This window comes from Juglans regia, chromosome 14 (genome assembly GCF_001411555.2).
Source record: "Juglans regia cultivar Chandler chromosome 14, Walnut 2.0, whole genome shotgun sequence".
NCBI lineage: Eukaryota > Viridiplantae > Streptophyta > Magnoliopsida > Fagales > Juglandaceae > Juglans > Juglans regia.
The window spans coordinates 16155827-16181069 of NC_049914.1; the positions used below are offsets into that span (position 1 = coordinate 16155827).

A 25243-nucleotide genomic window follows, 5' to 3' on the forward strand; every position below is an offset into this window, starting at 1 on the left:
AAAACGTAATTGCTCACATATCAGTTATTGATATGTTGAAAATCATAAAATTTAAAATCTAAAATTTAAATTTTAAAAGAACAATAACAATATAAACCTTGTAAAAAAAAGTGTAAGGAAAAGTATAAATGCATGTAACACTATTACCGAAAGGCAAAACATACCCAAAAAGAAATCATGCCCGTACCTACACTGGTTTTTTACTACAATAAGTTAGTATTATGGGTCAAATTTAATAGTTACTATAGCGTGACTAAAAGGAATAAAACATATTTTTTTCCTCACTTCCTACCATGATTTGGTTGCAGCAGCTTTTTTAGGATTATAATATTATTACTAATTAACATATAATCGGTAAAATGGTAAAATATAATCAAATTAAATAATTTTAAAATTTTAAAAAAATAAATTAATATTATTTTATTATTATATAAAGAATATATAGATAATCTAATATAATGATTGAATGTGAATGAAATTGGTAAAGACAAATTTATGTCATATTAGATAAAACTTGAATTTGAGTTTAACAATTCTAATGAGAGTGCTCTAAAGGTTACATTTGGGTAGTGAGAATACTTAATAAGTATTTGGTCAATAGGCACTCTTGTTGACATTGTATTTTGTTGTTTCAAATACGTAAACAAAAATCATTTTTTATTGAGTAAAGGATTTTCACCATACACCCTATGTCAGCATATTTATTAATTTTTATATCATTTAAATATTTTTTAAATAAATTTCTAACCATTATTTAAATTTATAATATTCTCATATCTTTTAATATTTCTTATATATTAATATAAACATAATATTTCCCTATTCTCAAAATGACATCAATAGTTCAATAAAAGATATATTATTATTGAAATGGAAAAAAAGTTGAAAATTAAATAAAAATATTATTAGAATATTATTTTTTTAATATTATTATTGTTTTGAGATTTAAAAAATTTTGAATTGTTTATTATATTTTATGTAAAAATTTTAAAAAATTATGATGATGAGATGAGACGAAATACTTATTGCATCCAAATAGATTTGAGATTGCTGAGTTCCATGATGAAACGCACGTAGTGGACAGTTAGGGGTGGCAAATCGTGTTTTTCGTATTGTATTCGTGTCGTGTTGTGTCAAGTCATGAACATTTGACTATATATGTTAACTCGAATTCAACCTGTTAAGTTAAACGTGTCAAATTTCTAAATCCTAACCCAACCTATTTAGATAATAGATCGTGTCGTGTCATCTGTTTTGATCAATTTAATAATTAATTAGAAATATATTAATACAACATGATTTATTTAAATCTATTTATTTTATGTAAATGAGTTGAACTAAAATGCATAACTCATTTGACTTGATTAACATAATTTTTTATAAAAGTTAAAATTTATATTTATTAATAATTATAATATCTTAAAAAATATATATTAATATTTTTTAAATTTGTTAACATATAATAAAATTAATATTACAAACTATACAAAAATAAAGATGAGTATAAGTCTAAAGTTATAATTCTAATAATAAAAACATAAATATTATAACTTAACAATTATAAAATTTAATTTTAAAATAAATTATAAACGGATATTGATTTCGTAACCAGTTATTTATCTATTTATAAATAGCATGTTAACCAATCAATCCGTTTTTATTTTTGCCGCCGCAACAGTGGTTATTATAGTAGTCACTGACTCAGTATAGCGGTTCCAATCTCGAAGGAACTTTCAGTCCAGCTGGAGCTTTGATTCCAACGACTCGAAAGCGAAACGGAGCCAACGGCTCTAAAGCATACTCGCGACTTCCTTCGGGACCGAGTGGAGTCTTTTGGAAGGGAAATCCAATGGCGTCTGCGAACAGAGAAAGGCTGTTGGAAAAGGTTGATCTGAAGAATTGCCCAGGATGTCGTATGGATCGTGCAAAGGAGGAGCAAACTGGGGTGCCTTACAAGAACTTGTCCTATATATGGATTGTCTCCCTTTGTACTGGTGTGTCATCCTCTGCTCTCTTCGCTTTGCTCCTTTTAACTGGGAAACTGAACCATAATTAACTGGGTTCTTTGCATATCGTTGTTGCAATTTTTTATTTATTTTTTGATAATATCGTTGTTGCAATTAAGTTGCAGTACATCGCTTATATTTTCATGTTATGTACGTACGTATTTATTTAGATGATCGTGATTTTTAGGCTGTGTTTAGTAAGTGAATTCACTATTATTTATTACTATTTACAAATTATTCATTATTCTGTTACTAGTATTATATTACCTCAGTATCCAAGCTAGCTTTAGTTTCTAAGAAAACTGGCGTGTTGGAAAAAAATAAATTAAAGAGAGGAAAAAGAAGATAGCGTACATTTGGATAGTAAGATGGAATAAGATGGCTTTAAATAAGTTAAATAAAATATTATTTTTTAATATTATTATTATTTTGAGATTTGAAAAAGTTGAATTGTTTATTATATTTCGTGTAGAAATTTAAAAAATTTAAAAAAATTATAATGATAAAATGAAATGAGATTAAACGGTTTTTGTATCGGAAGAGGAAAAAGAAAAGCTTTAAAACCGTCTCATTTTCCTTAAAAAAAACTCTTAGGGATGACTCAAGTAGTAAAGTCTTTGGTTTTGGTGATATGCTTCATCCAGATCTAAGTTTCAAATCCAAATGTTATTGGGTGCAAACAATTTTTATAGGCTGTCGGATTGGTGGAATTTTTCCTTGAATTAACCGAAATGTATTTGCGGAAAACTCTTTGCAGAATGCCTGTACACCTCAGGATTACTCGGGACTTTGTTCTTAGACACCTAGTACTAATAATTTTTTTTTTCCCTCTTCAAATTTTGCTTTTAAAATCGCATTGTTGTTCTATATCTGACCATAATACGTCTTCCCTTTCAAAAAATCAATTATTAAGGTTTGACCTTGAATTCTTTGTATGTACCTTACTCCTGCACAACCTAACTAAGGTTTACGAGCATAATAGAAAAACGGTGTTTAAATAGTAGATGAAACTAAAGCATGTCGTCTATTTCCCTTGATCTCTGAATTCTCTTAAAAGTACTTCTTTATTTCTTTCTTGGATGAAAACGCGCAGGGATTTTCTTTCAGTTTATGTGTGTGTCAGTTCATGATGCGGTCACATAACAAACCTTATTTCAGTTTTTGTTTTGTTTTTCTCAACTTGGCTTTCTTTTTTTATTGTTCTCTTAACACTTACTTTCTTATACATTTTCAGCTTTGCCAATATCATCTCTATTTCCATTTCTTTACTTCATGGTGAGTTTACAATCAAGTTACAAGCTCATTATCTCTTCCTATCAGTGAAGGTTTGAAAATATTACTTTGCTATATTGGGCATAGTCAGTAGTGCATGGAACTTCTTGAAGTAAAAGGACTAAGGGTGATCAAAGCATGTTCTTATGTAATACTTTGGTGTGGTCTCATGAATATTTGAATCTGAAGGCTCATTGCATTTTGATTTTGTTTTGCGTTCTATTGCTTTATGAATTAGAACTTTTTCACTGTTCTTTCTTTTTTTCTTTTTTTTCTGAATATCAGGGAAGTTGTTGAGTTTATCCAGTATATATATTGGAGCATTTCTTTCCCATATAGGACTTGGACTTGGGTTGTTTAGTTCACTGAAATTATATATATGTGTAACACGTCTCCTTTTTTGTTTCCTTCTATTCCATTTCCATGTCTTGTAACCTTCCTTGTCCTAGCATAACATACTTGATATTCAGCCTCCTCCTGATTTTATTCTCCTTAAGATTGTCCTATATTTTTCCTCTTGTTTTTAACTTTTGCCCTGATCAATGCTTCTGTGCGAACAAGCCATTGTTCTCCAGCAGCAAATGAGCAACAAAACACAACTTGAGATTATGTACTCTAGCTCCTTTTTAGTGTCTTTGTCTCAAACTGGAAACAAGGCCTTTACACGACTAAATAACTTTCCATGTTGTGAATATTTGCTTCAGAGATAATCTTTTTGTTGATTGCAATTTCTTCAAATTGAAATTGAGAGCATCAATATTTTTATCCTCTTATAGCCAATATTTGAAATTCTCTATCAGAAGGTGATGAATGATGTTCTGAGTGTACTTCTGCCCTACATAAGTATCATTAAATTTATTTGATGTTTTTGATAAAAAAAAATTGATTATAATCCCAGTGCTTTATTTTGAATTCCAATCCATTTAAACCAATATGCTATTTTATAGAAGCAGCAAAATAAGAGGACAGAATACTGACATTGTGGTACAGAAAGAAAAATTTAGTGGTTATGGAGAATATGCTAGCAATTTTGTTATTCATATTCACATTTGGAGTTTCTCAGAGTTAATAATCCGTACGTCTGCATATGCTTTGGTATGATTTTTAAAAATGTTATTATGGTAACAATGTTCAAAAGTGCAACTGTCAATCAGTACATTTGACTTCTTGTTTTGCTATTGTAATTATCTCTTATATTCAATATGCAGAAGGTAGTGTGCCTGGTCAGAAATTAAAATACCAGGTGGTCGTTGATAAATTATTCAAAAGTTGGCCAACAGTTTGTTTCTTTTTCCTTTTGGATTCTAGTTATGGCATTAGTGGTACAAACTGTCAAGCATCATGTGGACCCTCCTCTTTAAGTAGTTAATGCTAGCTTTTACAATTGCCCTGCTGTCATGACTTTCACATCCATCATATAGTGGAAATCTGCAGTTTTTATTTTATTTTATTTTTATAATTACCAAGTTCATTGCTTCAGGACTAAGGTTTTCGTATATGAATCCTTGGAATTGATACTTTTCTTGAATGCATGAAATGAAAGAAATTTGTCTTTTGGCGTATTGATTTTCAGATCAGGGACTTCCATATTGCAAAGAGAGAGGAAGATATTGGTTTCTATGCAGGATTTGTGGGTAACTTTATGGTTCTATTTCCGGCCCTAGTTGGTTTGTTTCACTCAGTTTTAACCTAATCGTTAGATTTCAAATAAAATCTAATAGATGCTATTTATATCATCTAGGATCTTCGTTTATGGTTGGAAGAGCTTTGACGTCTGTTTTGTGGGGAGTGGTAGCTGATCGATATGGTCGAAAACCTGTTATATTGATGGGAACATTTTCAGTGTTAGCAAAATTATATATTTTTGTTTTTTTGACTTCATGAAGAATGAAATTAGTTTGATTACATTATAGTTGCACTCTTTAATAATGGGGTGATTAATAATTTTGGTTTTAGGGTTATATTCAACACACTTTTTGGCTTCAGTACAAGCTTCTGGATGGCACTTTCCATGAGGTTTCTTCTAGGATGTTTCAATTCTCTACTTGGTACAATAAGGGTATGTCTCTGTTGTGTGCACAATGCAGACACACACTAGCAAGACTATTAATGTGTACGATGAGAGCTGCTCTTCAGTGATTGATCGATTTCCTGTAAAAGCTGTTATATAGCCATTGCTTTCCTGCTGATTCAAGAGTTTACTTTGTGGCTATACTGTAGGCATATGCTTCAGAGGTTTGTAGAGAAGAGCATCGGGCTCTAGGACTGTCAATTGTATGAAAATAACTTTGGCATTTTTTGGAAATTGTATCCTGTTATTGGCTGTGAAGAATATTCAACTCAAATTTCATTTCAGGTTAGTACATCACGAGGCATAGGACTGATTATTGGACCTGCCATTGGAGGTTTTTTTGCCCAGGTACATCTACATTTCTTTTGAAATGAGATATTTTTGCTACGACCCTTTTCTATTTACCTTTCTCACTTTTGTGTTTTGTGATAACGGATCTGGCTGTCATTGACTAGAACTAGAACGTCTTAGGCACGTGCCTTATGGTTTTATTGTTTCCTGCAGCATGATGCTAACAACTTGAAACTGTTGTTTACTAGATACAAATTACATTAAATATATTGAGAAGTATTAGCATTTAGGTACCTTTACTTATGTTCATCAACGTCATCTTCTATAACACCCCACCCCCTAGGGTTAAGAACAACATCATTTTTAGAAAATAGAGGGACTAGTGTGCTATTAACCTTGACTTTAAAATTTTATTCTAAATGAAGTACCAGTATAAAAGATTCCATAGAATCAAATGCTTATAAAAATACTTACAATATAAAAGAGTCTACAGAAGCACTTATTGAAAATTGTTAGAGGACATGGTTGTAATTAGTGTAACTTGTAAGGATATAATTGTCCTTTGTATGTAGTATATATTGTGATTGTACATCAATGAATGAAGTAAGAGAATTCTCTCCATGTCTGATTATATGGTATCAGAGAGTTGAGTAGTCTATTGGTGTTGGTCGTGGTATAGTCGTTCGGTTAGGGGAGGCCAAAATCAAGCCCACTGTTTTTTGAGCTCCTTGGAGTATTTTTTTTTTTTTTTGGTGTTCAATCTCTCATTCTTGGTTTCTTCTACTGGATCTAAGGCCATTTTCATTTTCTGAGCATTTCGGTGGCTTCTCTCTTTGTCGTTGACGGCCGGTAGGAGGTTCAAGATGTTTCTGTCGGGTTTTCGGCGTCGTCTTCGGTACTTGAAACTAGGGTCGAGCTCTCCGTCGTTGTTTGTGCATACCGGCGTGTTCCCCGTCGTCAGCGGCTGCCGAAAGGGCTATTTGTTGTCGGCAACGTCGAAGTGTCGGTGTGTTTGGTAGGGTTGTAACCGGTCTGGATAAATCTTTTTAAAAACTATCTACATATCAAAATGATATGCAACAAAAAATAAGAAGCATGGAATCACATGTGTGTTTTTTGCTCAATGATCAAGACCCAAAACCCATAAAATTAACAATAAAAATCCACCCAAAGCCAAAACATGGCAAAACAAGTAACAAATGTTATATTAATTTTATGTTATTAGTATTATACATGAATTTTAAGATTTTAAAATTTCATATTATATTAATTAGCAATTAGCATATAATATATAATTTTTTATATATAATATAAAATATATATATATACATGAATCGGTCTAGTGTTAGAAAAAGTGAAACTAGAATCGGATTGGTTTGGAACCGGTTTTGAAAAATCTAAACCGATACAGACCAAACACACCAGTCCAATCTGGTTTACCGGTTTACTTGTTTTTTTTTCAGCCCTAGACTGTTTGGTTGCAGGTATAAGCTATCCAATCCTTAGGTGAAGATAATCCCAACCTGGAGTAAGAACTTGTTTTAATTCAGAATAACATCTATTTGGTAACTAGGATAAGGTTATTCACAGACTAGGATAACCTAATCCTTGTTACCAAATAGACGTTATTCCGGATAAAAACAAGTTCTTATTCCAGGTTGGGGTTATTCTCACCTGAGGATTGGATAGCTTATACCGGCAACCAAACATGCTGACACTTCGACGTTGTCGGTAAGCTGATGACGGGGAACAAGCCGGTATGCACAGACAATGACAGAGAGCTCAACCCTGGTGTCAAGTACCAGAGATGATGCTGGAAACTCGCAGGCAACGTCAAAGTGTCAGCTTGTTTGGTTGCAGGTATAAGCTATCCAATCTTCAGGTGAGGATAACTCCAACCTAGAGTAAGAACTTGTTTTTATCTGGAATGACATCTGTTTGGTAATACTGATAAGGTTAATCCCAGACTCGTTTAATAACCTAATTCGTGTTTAAGGTTAGGTTGAAGTTTGTTTCGGCCGATACCTGATTTAGACTTGACACAACCCGGTTCAGGCCGATATAGGTCGATTCAGACCCTATATAGGCTGGTTACTAGCCGATATGTGCCTGTTTCTGCCAATACAGGGTGTTTTTGACCAATACAGGGCCAAAATTTGGTTACTCAGGTCGTTTTTCGGGTACTTAAGTTGAGTTTCTACATTTCCAGATTATGTTTCTTGTTTGTTTTCAAAGTTGAATTGTGGATTTTCTCATATTCTGTGTGGATTTGTTGATGAGTTGTTTATTTCCTTTTATACTTCTGTGGTTGTGCTGATTTGTCTCTCATTTATGTTGATTAATATCTTCCCTATTTGGGTTGTATCTTTCCTATAATGTATTTGGTCTCTCTATTATAAATAAGAATCTAGAGGAGAAGGAACCTAACAATCCGTGGGGTTTCTCTTCTCCATTCCCTTTGACTCCATTTTTCTCTTCCTACATTACATTTTCAACTGATTTTGTCTCCAAGTTGAATTGTGATATTTTTCTACATCCATGACAACTAAACTTGAGCCACTTATGTTTATGACTTTGGTGAAGTTGAATGGAAAGAATTATATGCTGTGGTCAATGTTTTTGGAAGGCAAGGGTCTTCATAGCCACTTGGTTGATTCAAGACTTGACTCAACTAGTTCTACATTTCCTCAATGGGAACAAGAAGATGCTCAAATCTTGTCCTTGATGTTGACCAGTATTGATTTGAGCCTAATATTGGCTCTAGTTTGATACATTTTGACACTGCTCAAGAGGGGTGGAGGCATCTCAAGTAGATGTATTCTTGTGCTGGGAACACAACTCGTATTTATGAGTTGTGTAAGTAGTTATTTGGGTTGAAATAAACAGGGCATTTTCTTTGTATCGTGTTACTTTGGTGATTTAATAAAGTCTTATTTTACTTATAAAAAAAAAAGTTATTTGGGTTGAAACAAGGTACTTTGGGCCTGGAAGAGAATTATTCTCAAGTGACGATCATATGTGAAGAACTCAAAATTTATCAACTTATCACTTCTGATATTTCATGTATGCAACAACAACGTGAAGAGTTTGATGTTGTTCGGTTCGTTGTTGGCTTAAAACCTGAATATGAGTGTGCGTTCTTAGATTTTGACAAGTCCACAGCTTCCCTCATTTTCTGATGTGTTATCTCGACTTTAACGTACCACGTTATCTGGATAATGATCTCAATTGTCTTCTGATCAAACTAGTGAGAGATCCGCTTTGGTTGCCTCCTATGTTGCTCCAAGTGGGTGTGGATGTTGGGGTGGTAAAAGTGCACGTGGGGGACGTGATGCCAAAGGTAATCGCACTCAAGGTCGAGAATCTCGTAAGTGCATCCATTGTGGTCGCACTAATCACTCGGTGGACTATTGTTGGGATCTACATGGTAAACCATCTGGGTCCACTAATCAGGCCGTTTGACAAGATGCCACAACACAGTCAACGAGATCCAATCGAACTCTAAATATGATTAGCATATCGAAGGATGAGTATGATCAGATTTTGGGTCTCACACGGGCTTCATCTTCCACAACTACTCTTGCCCACTTAGGTATAGCGTCCGCATGTCTTGTCTCATCCACTCAAGATCCATGGATCATTGATTCAGGAGCTTATGAATATCTTACTGGTTTGTCTTTTGCCTTATCTTAGTTAGATATTGTGACATCTCCAAAAAGTGTTACTCTTGCTAATGACTCCCTTGCTAAAGTTACAGGCATTGGATCCACTAAGCTCACTGACTCTATATCCTTGTCATTTGTTCTATATGCTCCTAGTTTTCCCTTTAGTTTGCCGTCAATTAGTACGATTACTAAAAATCGTTAATGTTCAGTGATCTTTTATCCCTCTTCATGTATCTTTTAGGATCTCAAGATGGGGGGAACAAGATTGGGACGGGGCATGAAGCTGGTGCTCTGTATTATCTTGATGTTTAACAGTCACTCACTTGAACCCTTACATCCTTCTCATCATCTGCTCATGAATGGCACTGTCACCTTGGTCACTCTTCCCTTTCCCTTTTGAAGCGTCAAGTTAGAAATCTGGAAAATGTCTCCCTTTCCTTGTGAAGCATGTCAACCTAGTAAACATCATCGTGTGTCTTTTGTATCTCAAGTTGATAAACGAGTATCGAGTCCTTTTGAATTGATAACCTGATAAATGGGGACCAATCATAATTGAATCAAACAAGTTTCAGTATTTTGTTACATTTGTTGATGATTACTCTCGTGTGACATTGTTGTTTCTGATGAAGGCAAGATCTGAACTTCTTTCCATATTCAAAGTGTTTTGAAAAGAAATTAAAACCCAATTCAACAAAAAGGTTCAAATTTTGCGTTCTGATAATGTTAGAGAATATCAATCTAGTGCCTTTGCTACTTAAGTAATAAAGAATTATTTATCAACATGTTCTTGTACACCCCAATAGAATGGGGTGGCTGAATGAAAATATTGTCATTTGTTAGGTATAACCTGAGCACTTTTCCTGCACATGCAATTAACCGCATTCTTTCTTCAGTTCTCGATGGTTCCTCTTCCTTCTCCATCTTGTTCCCTTCATTTCCGTCGTTTTCTCTCCCCCAAAAATCTTTGGAGTTATGGTGTCGAAGGACAAGAAAGCTGAGAGATGATCCCTTTGCTCTGAAGAAAATCTTGAAACTCATTAGACATGTATTCTCCTCCAGAATCAGATCGCAAGACCTTGATGCTGGTAGAGAATTGAGTCTCAAGAAGTGCAAGGAAGCGCTTAAATATTGAAAAAACGTCTGCCTTAGCCCAAAGGAAGTAAATCCAAGTAAAACAACTAAAATCATCTATGAAAGTAATAAAGTACTTATAATACGGATGAGCAACAATAGGAGCAATCCCCCAAACATTGCTATGGATAATATCGAAATAGTGTGAAGCACGAGATGCATGATGAGGAAAATGTAGAATTTTACTTTTGTGAAGTTTGCATGTTGTACAATCAAAAGGAAGATCAAGAGAATGCTTTATTTCCTAATAAACCAGAGTTAAACAAAGTACGAAGTACATGCGAGTTCGGGTGGCCTAGACGTCTATGCCACATCTGATTTCCATCTCTAATAACATTACATGCAAAGGAAAGTAAAGGAAAACTAGGGAGAATTGTAGAAGGAGAAATGTGTAGAGGAAAGAGCTGTCCCATTTTAGGCCCTTTCGCGAATATCTTCCCGGACACTTGATCCTACACAATACAACTAGAACGAGAGAAATAGACATTACAATTATGATCGACTAATTGACCAACAGAAATAAGATTTGTGGACAAGTCAGGAGACAAAAAATTAGGCAAGGAAGAAGAAAGATCACCCACAGTGCTGATAGGCAGAGAACTGCCATTAGAGGTGTGAATTTTCAGGTTTCCGTCATAATTTCTCACATTGGAAAGAGGGATAACAGTATTGGTGATATGGTTAGAGGCTCCGGAGTCAAAATACCAAGGATTAGAGAGCCCAAAAGCAGAAGAACCAGAGATTATCATCTGTTGTACCATTTCAGGGGTGAGGGTGGTCGGGTTTGCTATGGCTGGAGAAGCAAAAAGTAGGAACAACCTGTGAGGTAGCAGGCAACGCAGCTGAATTGGAGGCACTAACCGAGGCATGATAAGCGATTCCCTGCTTCCTTTCAAGTCGAATGGGACAAGCAAAGATGATATGACCTTGTTTCTTGCAATAGTTACAAAACTTCTGAGGACAATCCCGAGCAATATGACCAAAGGCTTTACAGCTACAACACTGGATAGCACGCATGTCTCTACCCTTATTCCTCCCTTGTCCTGCATAAGCCACAGTAACAGGTGTACTAACATTAGCCCAATGTTCCATGGAAGCTTGACTTACTATACGCTGCTCCTCTAGAAGAAGTTCACTCAAACAAGCATCCAGAGAAGGGACAGGATCAAGATTCATCAGATTAGAACGTGCGATTTCAAAATCAGATTGCAGTTTTATCAAAACTTGATCTCTCTTGCTGGTTTCATGCACTGCTTGGACAGCAGAGAGAGTTGCAGGTGGAACATTAGCATAAACAATATCTGAATAGTTGGCCCAAAGATCTTGAAAACCAGAAAAATATTCCTCAATTGAGAGACTTCCCTGTGTGAAATTAGCCATCTCATACTCCAATTGAAATCTCCTAGCCGTGTTGTCTTGATTGTAAACCTTATGGAGATAATGCCACATGTTAGCGGCAGTTTTATAAGGCCTTAGATTGAGAACAAGGTGAGGTTGAACGGAGCTAAGGATCCAGATCATAACCCAAGCATCCTTGATTTCCCATTTAGACAAAGCCTCTACATCGCTAGGTGTGGGATCACTCTCATCAATATAACCCCACAATTCTTTCCCTTTGACAAATAATTGAAACTGAAACTCCCAAGCCGAATAGCTTTTGCCATTAAAACGAGTATGGAATGAGTCTAACTTATTGGATGACATTATGAAACCAAAAATAAAATAGCCCACTAGAAGATCGCGCACCAGAAAATCATAACAGAAATTGCTGAGAAGTGAATCCCAAACCAGGAATCAAAACAGAAAGTACCGAAATATGAAGCTAAACCAGGAATCAAAAACAGAAACTGCCGAGAGTTAAAACCAAACCAGGAACAAAACAGAAACTGCCGAGAAGTCAGAACAGAGGCAAACCACTTGCACAGAGCGCTGAAAGCCACAAAGACACCTCTGAGAGAAAGAAAAAAAATTCGAAACAGGCAAGGATTAGAAACCTGCTCTTGATACCATGTCAATATACTGAGAAACCGAGAATACCAAGATAGCTTTTGGAAAAACTGGCAGCTATGTGCAGCATGATTCTCATTAAGTAATAGGCAATCAGCCCATGCTTTACAAGGAAAGAAACAGCCTATGCTTTACAAGGAAAGTCTAATGAATAAACGAATAAGTCCCTAAGAATTAGGATCTATACATGGTAAGCTTGTATAAATATATATGGTAAGAACAGACAGCTAGTATAAACAGAGAAGTATATAGGGTAACAATTATATGCGGTAACATACCACTGTGTACTTCCTGGCAATGCGATATATCCTTTAACCTTATGGTACTGTCTTCACTATCATAACACAGGCCATTATATATCTTAACAGCATACTTCATCATAATCATGCATGCATACTTTCTTTTCATATCTTGCTTTATCATATCATATATTTCAAATGAAATCGTAACCTTTCATAAAGTGTCATGATACATGTTACCTCACATAGTATCATGAGTTCTCATAAATATTTTGATGCATGACTCCTCACATGAAGTCATAACTTTTCATAAAATATCTTGATGCATGCGTCATATAACTAACATGAAACTTATGTAAAAAATCATGGCATCTAGAAATTTATCATGACTTGGGTACTTAAAAGGGGCTTCAATGAATAGGCTTTACATGTAATATTCCTTAAAAAACCATGACATGAGCAATGAGTTTTTCGTTTATAAAATACGTTCATAATTACTTTTCAAAAATATGTAATTTGAAAGACATGATGATAAATACTAACATAGCTTTATAAAATGTGTATCCAAATAGCATGATCTTATTGCTTACATAACTTAGAAAACACGCGTGACAACAAAGGGCATGATCATATTATTTACATCGCAACTCTGAACATCAATTAGCGCATCGATAATCACCTATCCAATAAATATGTAATCACGTCAATTTATAATCTCGTATATCATCACTTTAAAGACTAAATCTTCTCTAGTTGGTATCATAACTTTAAAGACTAAATCTTCTCTAGTTGGACTACGTGAATACCTATTGAGGTTCTAAACATTCAATTATCCCTTAACTTTTCGTAGATCACTTTAATCATTTTAGTCCATCATCCTTCATCATAATTCATACCTATGTACTCTAAGATCTTCAAGCCTAATCTTGCCTAGCGAACCTAATGACTGTTCTGTTACAGAGATACTTTTATGCTTTCTATATCTAGATAGTATATCAGATAAATAGATAACGTGTACAGTAAATAGACTTAACGTGTAAATAGCAGCTAACGTGTATAGTAAAACCAGCAGCAATTAAGCTCTGGTTTCAATGCTCAGTTGTAACCCTTTTCTATATAAATGAAGGAAAACAGTAGAAAGAGGTATTCAGACCAATCTTGACATGGTATCAGAGCCCCTAGTCTGATATTCATCTCTGTGATCTTAATTCTTGAGTGTTGGCTTGTTGCGACGGGAGGAATTTTTTTTTCTCACTGTTTCCGCAAGTTTCTCTTGCTTTTCTTTTTTTTTGGTATTCTCGGTTGGGAGTCGGAGCTGTCTGTGGTGTTTTCACTTGTGGGCTTGAGTATTTGGTGGCTGTCGGAGTTATTTTGGGTGTTACGAACACTGTTTTGCCTTGCGGGCTCCTTCTTTTGGTGCCTTCTCGTGGTGGTTGGGCAGCTGTGGGGCAGTAGGCCATTTCTGTGGCAAACGGCAGTTTCTGTGGTGGTTGACTCCTTCTGTGGGTGGCTGTGTGGTGGTCAGCTACGTCTGTGGTGGTTTGTTGGTGCTTCTCGGCACTTTCTGGGTAGTTTCTGGTGGTCGGCTACGTCTTGTGGCGGTCTGAAAGTTTCTGGGTGTGGTTGTGTTGCAGTCGGGTCTCTCTCTGCTGGTTTCCGTAATTTTCTAGGCAGGTGTCGAAGTATTTCTACTTCGTCCGTAAGGTATTTCTCTCCAACAACTGATTTTGGGCCCTTGTTTCGTGAAGTGCCTATTATTCTTGTGACTTTGGGCCCTTTATTTTTAGTCTGGGCATTTTATTTTGGGCCCCTCCTTGTTACCGTGACTTTGAGTTTGGCTTATTGTGATCCTAATCTTACCACTTATTTGATTGACTACTTAAGCATATTTCTCTAAGTGCTTTTCATCATGTCTATTGAAAATACTATTGTTCGCTTTACTGGAAAGAATTTTCCTACGTGGGAATTTCAGTTTAAGATGTTTTTAAAAGGAAAAGAATTATCAAATCATATTGATAATTCTACTGAAGTTCCCACTAATGAAAAAGAATTTGCTCAATGGGAGGTCAAGGATGCCAAGGTAATCTCTTGGTTATTGGGGACGATTGAGTCTTACCTTGTGACCAATTTTCGTTGTTTTACTACGGCTCAAGCTATGTGGGATTATCTTCACCGTATTTACCACCAAGATCATAGTGCTCGGAAGTTCCAATTAGAATTGGAAATTAGTACTTATAGTCAAGGCAATTTACCTATCGCACAATTTTATTCTGGTTTTATTAACCTCTGGTGCGAGTATTCTGCCATTGTTCATGCTAAGGTTCCCACTACGGCACTCGCGGCTCTTCAAGCAGTTCATGCTGAGAGTCAACGCGATCAATTTTTAATGAAGCTTCGACCTGAATTTGAGCCCGTTCGAGCTGGTTTGTTGAACCGTAATCTGGTTCCTTCTTTCGATATTTGTTTGGGAGATTTGTTGTGGAAAGAACAACGATTATCCACTCAGATGGGTATGACTTTTGAGAAGGTCTTTCTGAGACTATGAATGTAGCTTATACAGCACAAGGCAGAGGGAAGAACAAGTTGCAATGTTTCAGTTGTAAGGAATTTGGTCATATCGCTCGCAAATGTCCTAAGAAAGTTTGCAACTACTGCAAGAAAGAGGGTCATCTCATCAAAGATTGTCGAGTACGGCCTCAGAATCGCCAATCTCAAGCTTTTCAGGCTGCTGTACAGTCTTCTTCTTCATCTTCTGCGCCACCTACTGTAAGCTCTGATTCATCTGTTCTCACACCAGCAATGGTCCAACAGATGATTGTGTTTGCTTTTACGGCCTTAGGCCTGCAAGGTACGGGTACTAACTCAACTTCTTGGATTGTTGATTCGGGTGCTTCTAATCATATGACTGGTAATACGACGGGTCTCCATGGTGTTCGTAAGTATAGAGGCATGCAAAATATTCAGATCGCTGATGGCAGTACTCTTCCTATTACTGTTGTTGGTAATTTGGGCTCTTCATTTCGCGATGTTTTTGTCTCTCCTGGATTGTCTACCAATTTGATTTCTGTTGGACAATTGGTAGATAATAATTGTGATGTTCACTTTTCTCGTGGTGGTTGTCTTGTGCATGATCAGGTGTCGGGGACGGTGATCGCGAAGGGGCCTAAAATAGGACGTTTATTTTCCTTACAGTTTTCTATTCCTAATGTTATTTCTCTTGCTTGTACGACTACTGCCAATACTAATGAAGTTTGGCATAAGAAATTAGGTCATCCTAATTCTGTTGTCTTGACTCATCTTATGAAACATGGCTTTTTGGGCAATAAAGATTCATTTTCTTCTTCTCTTGTATATTTGGATTGTGCTATTTGTCGTCTTGGTAAAAATAAAACTTTACCTTTTCCTGCACATGGTAGTCGTGTGTCTAACTGTTTTGAGATTGTGCATACTGACGTTTGGGGTGTGAGTCCTATTATTTCTCATGGTCAGTATCGTTATTTTGTGACGTTTATAGATGATTATAGTCGATTCACCTGGATATATTTTCTCCGTTCTAAAGTTGATGTGTTTTCTGTCTTTCAAAAATTTGTTGCGCTTGTTGAGACACAGTTCAGTACTTGTATCAAAACTTTACGCTCCGACTCAGGGGGGGAGTACATGTCTCATTCTTTTCAAAATTTTCTTCAGCAAAAGGGGATCATTTCCTAGCGTTCTTGTCCATATACTCCTCAACAAAATAGTCGCTGAGAGTAAAAATCGTCATCTCTTAGATGTCGTCCGTACTTTATTGATTGATTCTTCTGTACCTTCTAAGTTTTGGGTAGAAGCTTTATCTACTGCTGTCTATTTGATCAATCGTTTGCCTACTGCTACTTTAGATTATGATTCTCCATATTTTCGATTATTTGGCATATCTCCTGAGTATCAATCCTTTCATACCTTTGGGTGTGTTTGTTTTGTTCATCTGCCACCTGTTGAGCGTCACAAGCTTGCTGTACAGTCTGTCATGTGTGCCTTTATGGGATATAGTCCTACTCAGAAAGGATTTATTTGTTATGATGCTCATGCAAATAAATCCCGAATCTCACGGAATGTGATTTTCTTCGAAAATCAATATTTCTTTCAGTCTCAGGTTATTTCTAATCCTCCTATTACTACTCTTTCTTCCCGCTTTTGATGATGTGTCTTCTTGTATTAAGCGATTTCAACTAGGTATGGTGTATCATCGACGTCTTACCCCTTCTTCAACGCCCCTTCCAGACATTGATCCGTCACCTGATTCTACGATTCCTATACCTCGGCAGTCCACTCGGGTTACACATCCACCAATAGGTATGGTTTTCCTCACACCTCGCTTACTGCCACTCTAGACACTATTTCTGTTCCTTACTCTTATACTCAGGCATCCACCCAAGCGTGTTGGTAGCAGGCCATGCAAGAGGAAATCCAAGCTCTTCAAGACAATCACACTTGGGACCTTATAATTTGTCCCTCTGATGTCAAACTTATTGGTTGTAAATGGGTATACTCAGTCAAGTTTCGAGCTGATGGCTCACTAGACAGATATAAGGCACGTCTCGTGGTTCTTGGGAACCGACAAGAGTATGGTATTGATTATGAAGAAACATTTGCACCTGTTGCAAAAATGACTACTGTGCTTACTATTTTGGCACTTGCTGCCTCGCAAGGGTGGTTTCTTCGTCAGATGGATGTAAAGAATGTTTTTCTACATGGAGATTTGAAGGAAGAAATCTATATGTCTCCACCTCCCGGCATGTTTGCCACACCTTCCTCAGAAGTTTGTTGGCTACGCCGATCCTTGTATGGACTGAAACAGGCTCCACGTACATGGTTTGACAAATTTCGCTCTAACCTGCTTGCTTTTCACTTTACTCAGAGTCAGTTTGATTCCTCTCTTTTTCTTCGCAAGACTTCTGCAGGAATCGTATTGCTTCTCTCGTATATGTTGATGACATTGTGATCACTGGCTCCGATACTGAGTTAATTAAGCAATTACAATAGCATCTCAAGGCCTATTTTCACATGAAAGATCTTGGTCCCCTACAATATTTTCTTGGCCTTGAGGTACAACTTACTCCAACTGGTATGTTGTTACACCAGCACAAATACACGCAGGATGTTATTTCATTGGGTGGTCTTCAATCCGGTAACTCTGTTTTTACTCTCTTGGAGGTAAATCTTAAGCTTCGTCAAGAAGAAGGGGAGCTTCTATCAGATCCATCCTTGTATCGGCAGCTTGTTGGGAGTTTGAACTACTTGACGATTACTCGTCCTGACATTTCTTTTGCTATACAGCAAGTTAGTCAATTTATGCAGGCTTCTCGACATCTTCATTTAGCCGCTGTTCGTCGCATTATCCGATATCTGAAGGGCACCTCTACACGCAGATTGTTCTTTCCTAAAGAATCTTCCTTACAGTTGGTGGGATATAGTGATGCTGATTGGGCTGGATGTGCAGATACTCGTCACTCTGTTACTGGCTGGTGCTGTTCTTAGGCAATGCACTCATTTCTTGGAAGAGTAAGAAGCAAGACAGAGTTTCCAAGTCCTCTACTGAGTCTGCGTATCGTGCTATGTCTTCCGCATGCTCTGAGATCACATGGCTTCATGGGTTATTGGGTGAACTTGGTTTTCCTCAGCTACATCCCACTCCTCTTCATGCTGATAATACCAGTGCTATTCAGATCGCCGCTAATCCTGTCTTCCATGAGCGTACGAAACATATCGAAGTCGATTGCCATTCTATACGTGAATCCTTTGACAAACATGTGATTACACTCCCTCACATTTCCACTGAACGTCAAACTGCAGACATATTCACTAAAGCTCTTTCTCGGCATCGGCATCAGTTCTTGGTTGACAAATTGATGCTTCTTGATCCACCAGCATCAATTTGAGGGGGGATGTTACAGAGATACTTTTATGCTTTCTATATCTAGATAGTATATCAGATAAATAGATAACGTGTACAGTAAATAGACTCTTCGTGTACAGTAAATAGACTTAACGTGTAAATAGCAGCTAACGTGTATAGTAAAACCAGCAGCAATTAAGCGCTGGTTTCAATGCTCGGTTGTAACCCTTTTCTATATAAATGAAGGAAAACAGTAGAAAGAGGTATTCAGACCAATCTTGACATGTTCATGCTATTAACACTTAGTCATGTTAGTTCATATCTTAACTTTAATGCATTTGTCCATGTTCAAGCCTATACTACATGTCACCTGAATTGATCTCTCTTTGTAAAATCTGTCCCTATGTTCAAACCATAAAAATTGTGGGTCTAAGTCCTCAAATATGCATGATTTCATTCAAATAATCATCCTATATGTATGCTTGTCCAATCCTGTGAATAAAGATACATTCTAATCCCATAAAACATAACTCTAGAATGTGTATTTTCTTAGCCCTTTATGAAATCCGAATTTCTCTAATTTCATAAGATCTCATGGCATTTGTTTAACATGCCTGTCATAAAAGAGAAAAGGAGGGAGGGAGGGGAGAGAGAGAGAGAGAGAGTTACCTAAAGGAAGAACTTGATCCAAATGTTGGGTTGGAGTACATGGCTGGGCTAAGTGGTTTGGATCTTGATCTTCTTGCTTAGGGTGTGGTGTGAGTATTGTAGCAAGGGTTATGGGGCTTAGGCTTTTTTGGTTTTAGCACAAAATATAAGAGAATTTCGTGGCCTTGGTGGGTGCCTTACTTGAACCTCATCTAATGGTAGGTAGGCTCTCTTGTGGGGTCTATAAATAGAATTTGCAGGGTGTAGAGTCCAAGGGGTGTGGTACTCCTAATGTTGTGGGTTTAGTGTTGTATTTGAATGTGATTTGGAGTCATAGTTGCCCTAGGAGTTGTATGCCTTAGGAGTTGTGTTTGCCTTAGGAGTTGTGTTTGCCTTGAGAGTTGTTATTGCCTTAGGAGTTGTGGTTGGAATAGGAATAGGTGACTTGTAGTTAGAGTAGAACTAGACTTGTGCTTGCGACTAGAAGTGTAGTGCAAATAGCTTTCGGGTATAACCTACATGGGCTCACTTTCAGGGCTTGGCAAGGATAATACTTGGGCTTTCTCATCCTTACATAGGCCTAGTGGGTTTGGGCCTAGTGGGCTTGGGCCCAATGGTCATAGTTCAAAATTTTCATAAATTTAATCCTCCATAATGAGGGTCTAATCCTAGGTGCCCAATAATTAACCTCAAGGAACAAACACGTGCTCGTGCCTAATTTTTTTATTAACCCTTTTTTGTCATTTTTGCTATGTAAGAAACATCCACTTTTTCTGTTTAATGTATCTTCTTTATCTGTCACTTTTTTGGGCATATTTCCTTCATTAGTTGAGGATCAGTTATGCTTGCCACCGGGTGAGCATTACTGGGTTCAATTGCTTGCCACTTGGCGAGCTACATAGGAAGGGATAGTGCTTGCCATTTTGGAAAGGAACATAAAGAGGGATAGAGCTCCGGTAGTAGGTGAGGAATTCTGCAAGCAAAGTGCTCGCCATCAGGCAAGCATCATGGATACAATTGTGGGGAGGAATAATGCTCGCTTTGGGTGAACATATCGGCGAGGAATGTGGAAAGCACCAAAGGAACCAAAATGCTCGTCATTCCAGGCGAGCACTACGGGAGACAAGTGATCGCCTCCAGCCGGGCGAGCACCTTGGTGACTAAATGAAACAAAAAAGAAAAATAATTGAATTTAGGATGGAAAAATGAAATAGGACAGAAAAATGAAGATAGGGCGGAAAATTGAAGATAGGGTAGATATAGTCGAACATAGATAGAATACTTGTTATTCAATGATGTTCAACAATAACATACAATTGACAATTAAACCCTCACAAGTTACACTAATTACAACCATGTCCTCTAACAAAAATAGAATAGGGCGGAAAAATGATGATAGGTCAGAAAACTAAAGATAGGTTGGAAAAATGCAATAGGATGGAAAATGAAGATAGGGCAGAAAACTGAAGATAGGAGGGAAAAATTCAGATTGGGTGGAAAAATGCCATAGGACAGAAAAATGAAAGAAGAAGGATAAGTGATATTATAAAGTTTGAGAAAATATCCCAAGACTATATTATCTATATGGAATATTTTAGGTTACAACTAATATTTGGAGATTTATTTATTTATTTTTTGGTAAGATTTTATGATAGAATATTTTGAGAGAAAGATTAAAATGAATATTCTGGTTTTGGATGGCCATTTATATATAAGAAAATATTTAAAGGTTGTAGAAAGAAGGGGAAAAAAAAAAAAACTGGGCGGTGACAAGCCTAGTGTATTAATAGTTTTTAAACTGCTTAGAATTGGGAATTGGTGAACGTTGGCCCCATGAGTTTTTTCAACAGCTCTAGAGGCGTACGTCAAGGGGAACCCCAATCCCCCTTACTATTTGTTATTGTCATGGAGTCTTTGAGTAGGATGATCTGGCAATGAAGCACATGAGTTTTTTGTCGGGTTTTTCAGTGGGCTCCATAAATGGTGCAGGACTTTGAATCTCTCATTTTCTATTTGCTGATGACACGCAATTATTTTGCAAGGCCATCCGTTAACATCTCTGCTACTTGCAGTGCTTATTCCTATGTTTTGAAGCATTATCAAGGTAAACTTGGCAAAATTGGAATTGCTACTGGTGGGTGAAATTGAGAATGTAACTAACTATCTTGGCAGAAATCTTTGGGTGTAGGATGTCATCCTTTCCCATCACGTATCTCTAGCTTTCCTTGGGAGCTCCCTTCAAAGCTATATGGAATGAGATAGTGAAAAAGCTAGCGAGTTGTCTAAGCTGGATGGAAGCGGATATATTATTGAATGGCAGAAGGAGTACATTGACTAAAGCTGCTTTCCAACTTGCCCACCTATATTATATCTCTTTTCCCACTGCTTGTGGGAGTTTCTAACTGTTTGGAGAAGTTATAATGTGATTTCTTAAGGGAGGGTGAGAAGTTCCATCTTGTGAAATAGGCCAGGTGTGTTCACCAGTCGAAGAAGCTGAGTTAGCTGTGAAAAATTGAATTCTCTTTAATCAGGCCCTTATGGGGAAATGGCTTTGGCGTTATGCCTATGAAAGGTAGAGCTATTGGAGGGCCTTAATAGACACAAATTATGGGAGTGTGGGAAGGAGGTTGGAGTTCACTATAGGTGAATGGTCTTTTAGGTAACGTTAGTCTTTGAAAGAAAATAGAAGAGGGTGGGGTGACTTTTACTGGGTTACTAGATTAACTGTGGGCGACGGGTATATGATTCACTTTTGGCATGACGTGTGGTGTGGTGATCAATCCATGAGAGGTACATTTCCAAATCTATTTAGAATTGCTTGCATGAAGGAAGCTTATGTGGCAGATCACTACTTCCTCAGCACGATTCTATTCAATGGGTTGTTATCTTTGTAAGGGAGGCAAATGATTGAGAGGTGGATCTCTTTTCATCCTTCTTTGATAGGTTGTACTCATGTAGGGTGGGACGAATGGTTTGGATCCCATCCAGGAGAGGTGTGTTTGAAGTGAAGTCATACTACAATTTGTTATGTAATCACGTCAATGCTTCTTTCCTGTGCAAGCTTATTTGCAAGTAAGGCTCCTCCTGGAATGGCTTTCTTGTCATGGACAGCGGTACCAGGGATAGTTCTTACCTTGGACACGTGGAGATGTGGCATTTTGGTGGTTAATCGTTGCTGCATGTGCAGGAAAAGTGAGGTTTTAAACTGGTGGATCACCTTCTTTTACATTGTGAGATTGCTAGCATCCTATGGAGCATCATCCTCAATCTCTTCAGGATTAATTGGGTGAATGTGTTCCTGGGTGGTGGAGCTTCTAACATGCTGGAAAGGGCAGTTTAGCCACCATTAGTGTGTACCTCTGTAAGATGGTCCCATGGTGCGTATTATGGTGTCTATGGAGGGGAAGACGCCAGCATATCTTTGAGAACTGTGAATGATCAATGTCAGAGTGAGTTTTTTGTTCTGAACACCTTGTATCATTGGACAAAGGCCCATTATGGTGCTCTTTTTCAGTTATTTATTTTCAGGGCTTTAGAGCACTTTTCCCCTTGTTTGTTGAGTGAATTCATGTATACTTCCTGTGTAACGGGATAACATCCCTTTCCATCCTTTCTGATGTATATATGTATATATATAAAACTACTCGTACTCAACTATTCATGTACATTGCATAAGTCTACAACTGGTGTATTATTAGTTTTGCAACTACTATTTTTAGTTAAGGACTTGAAAGAATTCTCTGTATCCTTTCCAAGGTTTTGAATGCAAGTACTGTTAGTTGATATCAATAGTTTTTTATTCAACATTTTATCTCCACTAAAGGTTTTGAATTTATGAAGATTACTAACTTTTTCATGCATCTGGGATTGGTAGCCTGCTGAAAAGTATCCAGAAATATTTGCTAAAAGCTCCATATTTGGGAGGTAGTTTTACTGCTATGGTTCTATCAATTTTTTGTTTCCATTATTTCTTCTATATTGATTATTTTTTAAATATGTAATCTGATGGGGTTAGATTTTTTTATTGTCATATTGCAGGTTCCCTTTCTTGCTACCCTGCCTGTTAATTTCGATTTATGCAGCAGGAGTATTCGTTTCTTGTTGGTGGCTTCCAGTATGTTTTAAAGACCCTTCTATCTCAATGCTAACTGGAGAGTAGAGTTGACTTTTTGCATATACTACATTAATATACTTTTCTTAACCATTAAAATTATATTCTTTCTGTAACATTCCCACTCCAGCTATAGCATATATATCAAATAAATCCAAGTTGGAATAATAACAACTATTTACAATCCAAAGACTTTGTTAACATATCTTGCAAGTTGATCTTCAAAATTCACAAATGTTGTAGACATATCTCTAATAAAGATCTTATCTCGAATGAAATTACACTAAACTTAATATGATTGGTTCTTTCATTAAACAAAAGACTAGAGGCAATATGTAAATTATCACGGTATAGTGGACTTGGAGTTGGAAGAAGTGAAACAATCTCTTGAAGAAATGTTGTAAGCATCTAAGCTCAGCAAAAGGATAAGTTATTTACCTCTATTCAACTTCAAGGCAGCCAAATTTTCATTATAGAAAAGTCTAGTATCCCGTAGTCTGTCTTTCTTTTTATTTTTTTATTGGTTTGTAAAAGCGCCTGCTCAATTACAATGCTTTATCATTATAATTTAAGGTGCCATTAAGGCTACACGATAATCCGAGATCAGGAGTCTGCTATCCCAACATGAGACTCTAGGAACTGCCAAAAACTGGTTCATTGTATTGACTGCATGCACAAGATAACTAGTCTACTAATAGTAAGGTAATTTAGCATCACAAATAGTCGATGATATCTGTTGGGTTATTCAAATAATTCTTTCTCCTCCTTTGAGAGTTTGTGATGCTGATCCATAGAATGTCAATGGGTCAAGCACATGACCAGCCTGTTTTCTCTTGCAAATCAAAGGGCATACTCAATGTGAGACGTTGTAATGCTCTTAAGTAGCCTAGCAACTTCAATTCAAAGAAAGATTTATAATTTGTCTAAGCCTTTAGTACGGAGTTGGTGCTGTTGAAATTGTTTTAACTTTGCAATACCTCCAGATTCATTCTCCCTTACAGTATCATCCATATAAAGTATAGAACAATGTATTGAGAACTTGAAAGTTTAAAAGTGCAAAAGATCTTGGCAATCATAGAAAGATACCTGATAATTATCATGCTCACTAAAACCTCTGTTCTCTACTGGAAGTTTGAACTACTGCTTTTTGTTGGATTTTGGACATGTTATTTTTTATTAGCAGACATACTGGTGAGCCATCATGTGGCAAGTATACGAAGTAATACTAAAATTTGAGTTTTTTTTTGGCATTTTTTTTTATGATTTCTATAGGTTTGTTGCTATTCTATTACACAATTTTATATTACTGCTGAGATCATTTGTGACATTTTTCTTTTATGTGGCATTTTACAGTTTGTTTACATTAATGCAGGAAACGTTGCACATGCATAATGAGAGGGTAAGTGAAAGATTCGATCCATGTGATGTTTTGGAAGTTTCATCAAATGAAATTAGTGAGGTGGAAAACATCACAGACGTTGACAGAAGAGTAGCACCTTCTAAAGCCAATCTCCTAAAGAACTGGCCTTTAATGTCTACTATCATTGTATATTGTGTTTTCTCACTTCAAGAGATGGCTTACACTGAAGTAAGTATTTTTCTTACTTGTGATTATCTTGACCTGATATTATTGATTTTTTTTTACTGCATAGGATGTAAGTCCTATTATAGTAACTACACCTATTTTCTTATGTTCCACCTGTGTCTTTAGGTTTTGGGACTTGCATTGTGTTTGAGATGGATTGGAAGTCCATGTTTTCCTTGTTGTAACCCCGAGTTTTGAAGTAGGAAAATTGTTTTGTTCTTTGATGAGGCAAGGTTTACTTCAGGTGCACCATGGCAGTGCCAAAGGCAGAAAATTTTTTTGGGGGAGCAGATGGTTATGTAAAAAATATGCAATTCATAAATTAGTGAAAACGATATTACT

General features: G+C 36.6%; 1 protein-coding gene across 2 annotated transcripts in view; it reads left to right on the top strand.

Moving 5' to 3' along the window:
* Nucleotides 1-1659: 1659 nt before the first annotated feature.
* LOC108989699 (probable peptide/nitrate transporter At3g43790) overlaps nucleotides 1660-25243 on the top strand; it is a 38372-nt gene continuing 14788 nt past the window's right edge. Inside the window, exons 1-10 of one of the 2 annotated variants that reach the window (XM_018963410.2) lie at nucleotides 1660-1994; nucleotides 3241-3281; nucleotides 4852-4912; nucleotides 5020-5122; nucleotides 5235-5337; nucleotides 5499-5552; nucleotides 5635-5697; nucleotides 23080-23129; nucleotides 23244-23319; nucleotides 24689-24904. In XM_018963410.2, the coding sequence (XP_018818955.1) occupies nucleotides 1850-1994; nucleotides 3241-3281; nucleotides 4852-4912; nucleotides 5020-5122; nucleotides 5235-5337; nucleotides 5499-5552; nucleotides 5635-5697; nucleotides 23080-23129; nucleotides 23244-23319; nucleotides 24689-24904 (912 nt within the window). In that variant the 5' untranslated portion in view covers nucleotides 1660-1849. The remainder of the gene's footprint in view (nucleotides 1995-3240; nucleotides 3282-4851; nucleotides 4913-5019; nucleotides 5123-5234; nucleotides 5338-5498; nucleotides 5553-5634; nucleotides 5698-23079; nucleotides 23130-23243; nucleotides 23320-24688; nucleotides 24905-25243) is intronic. The other variant, XM_018963408.1, reaches the window with a different exon arrangement.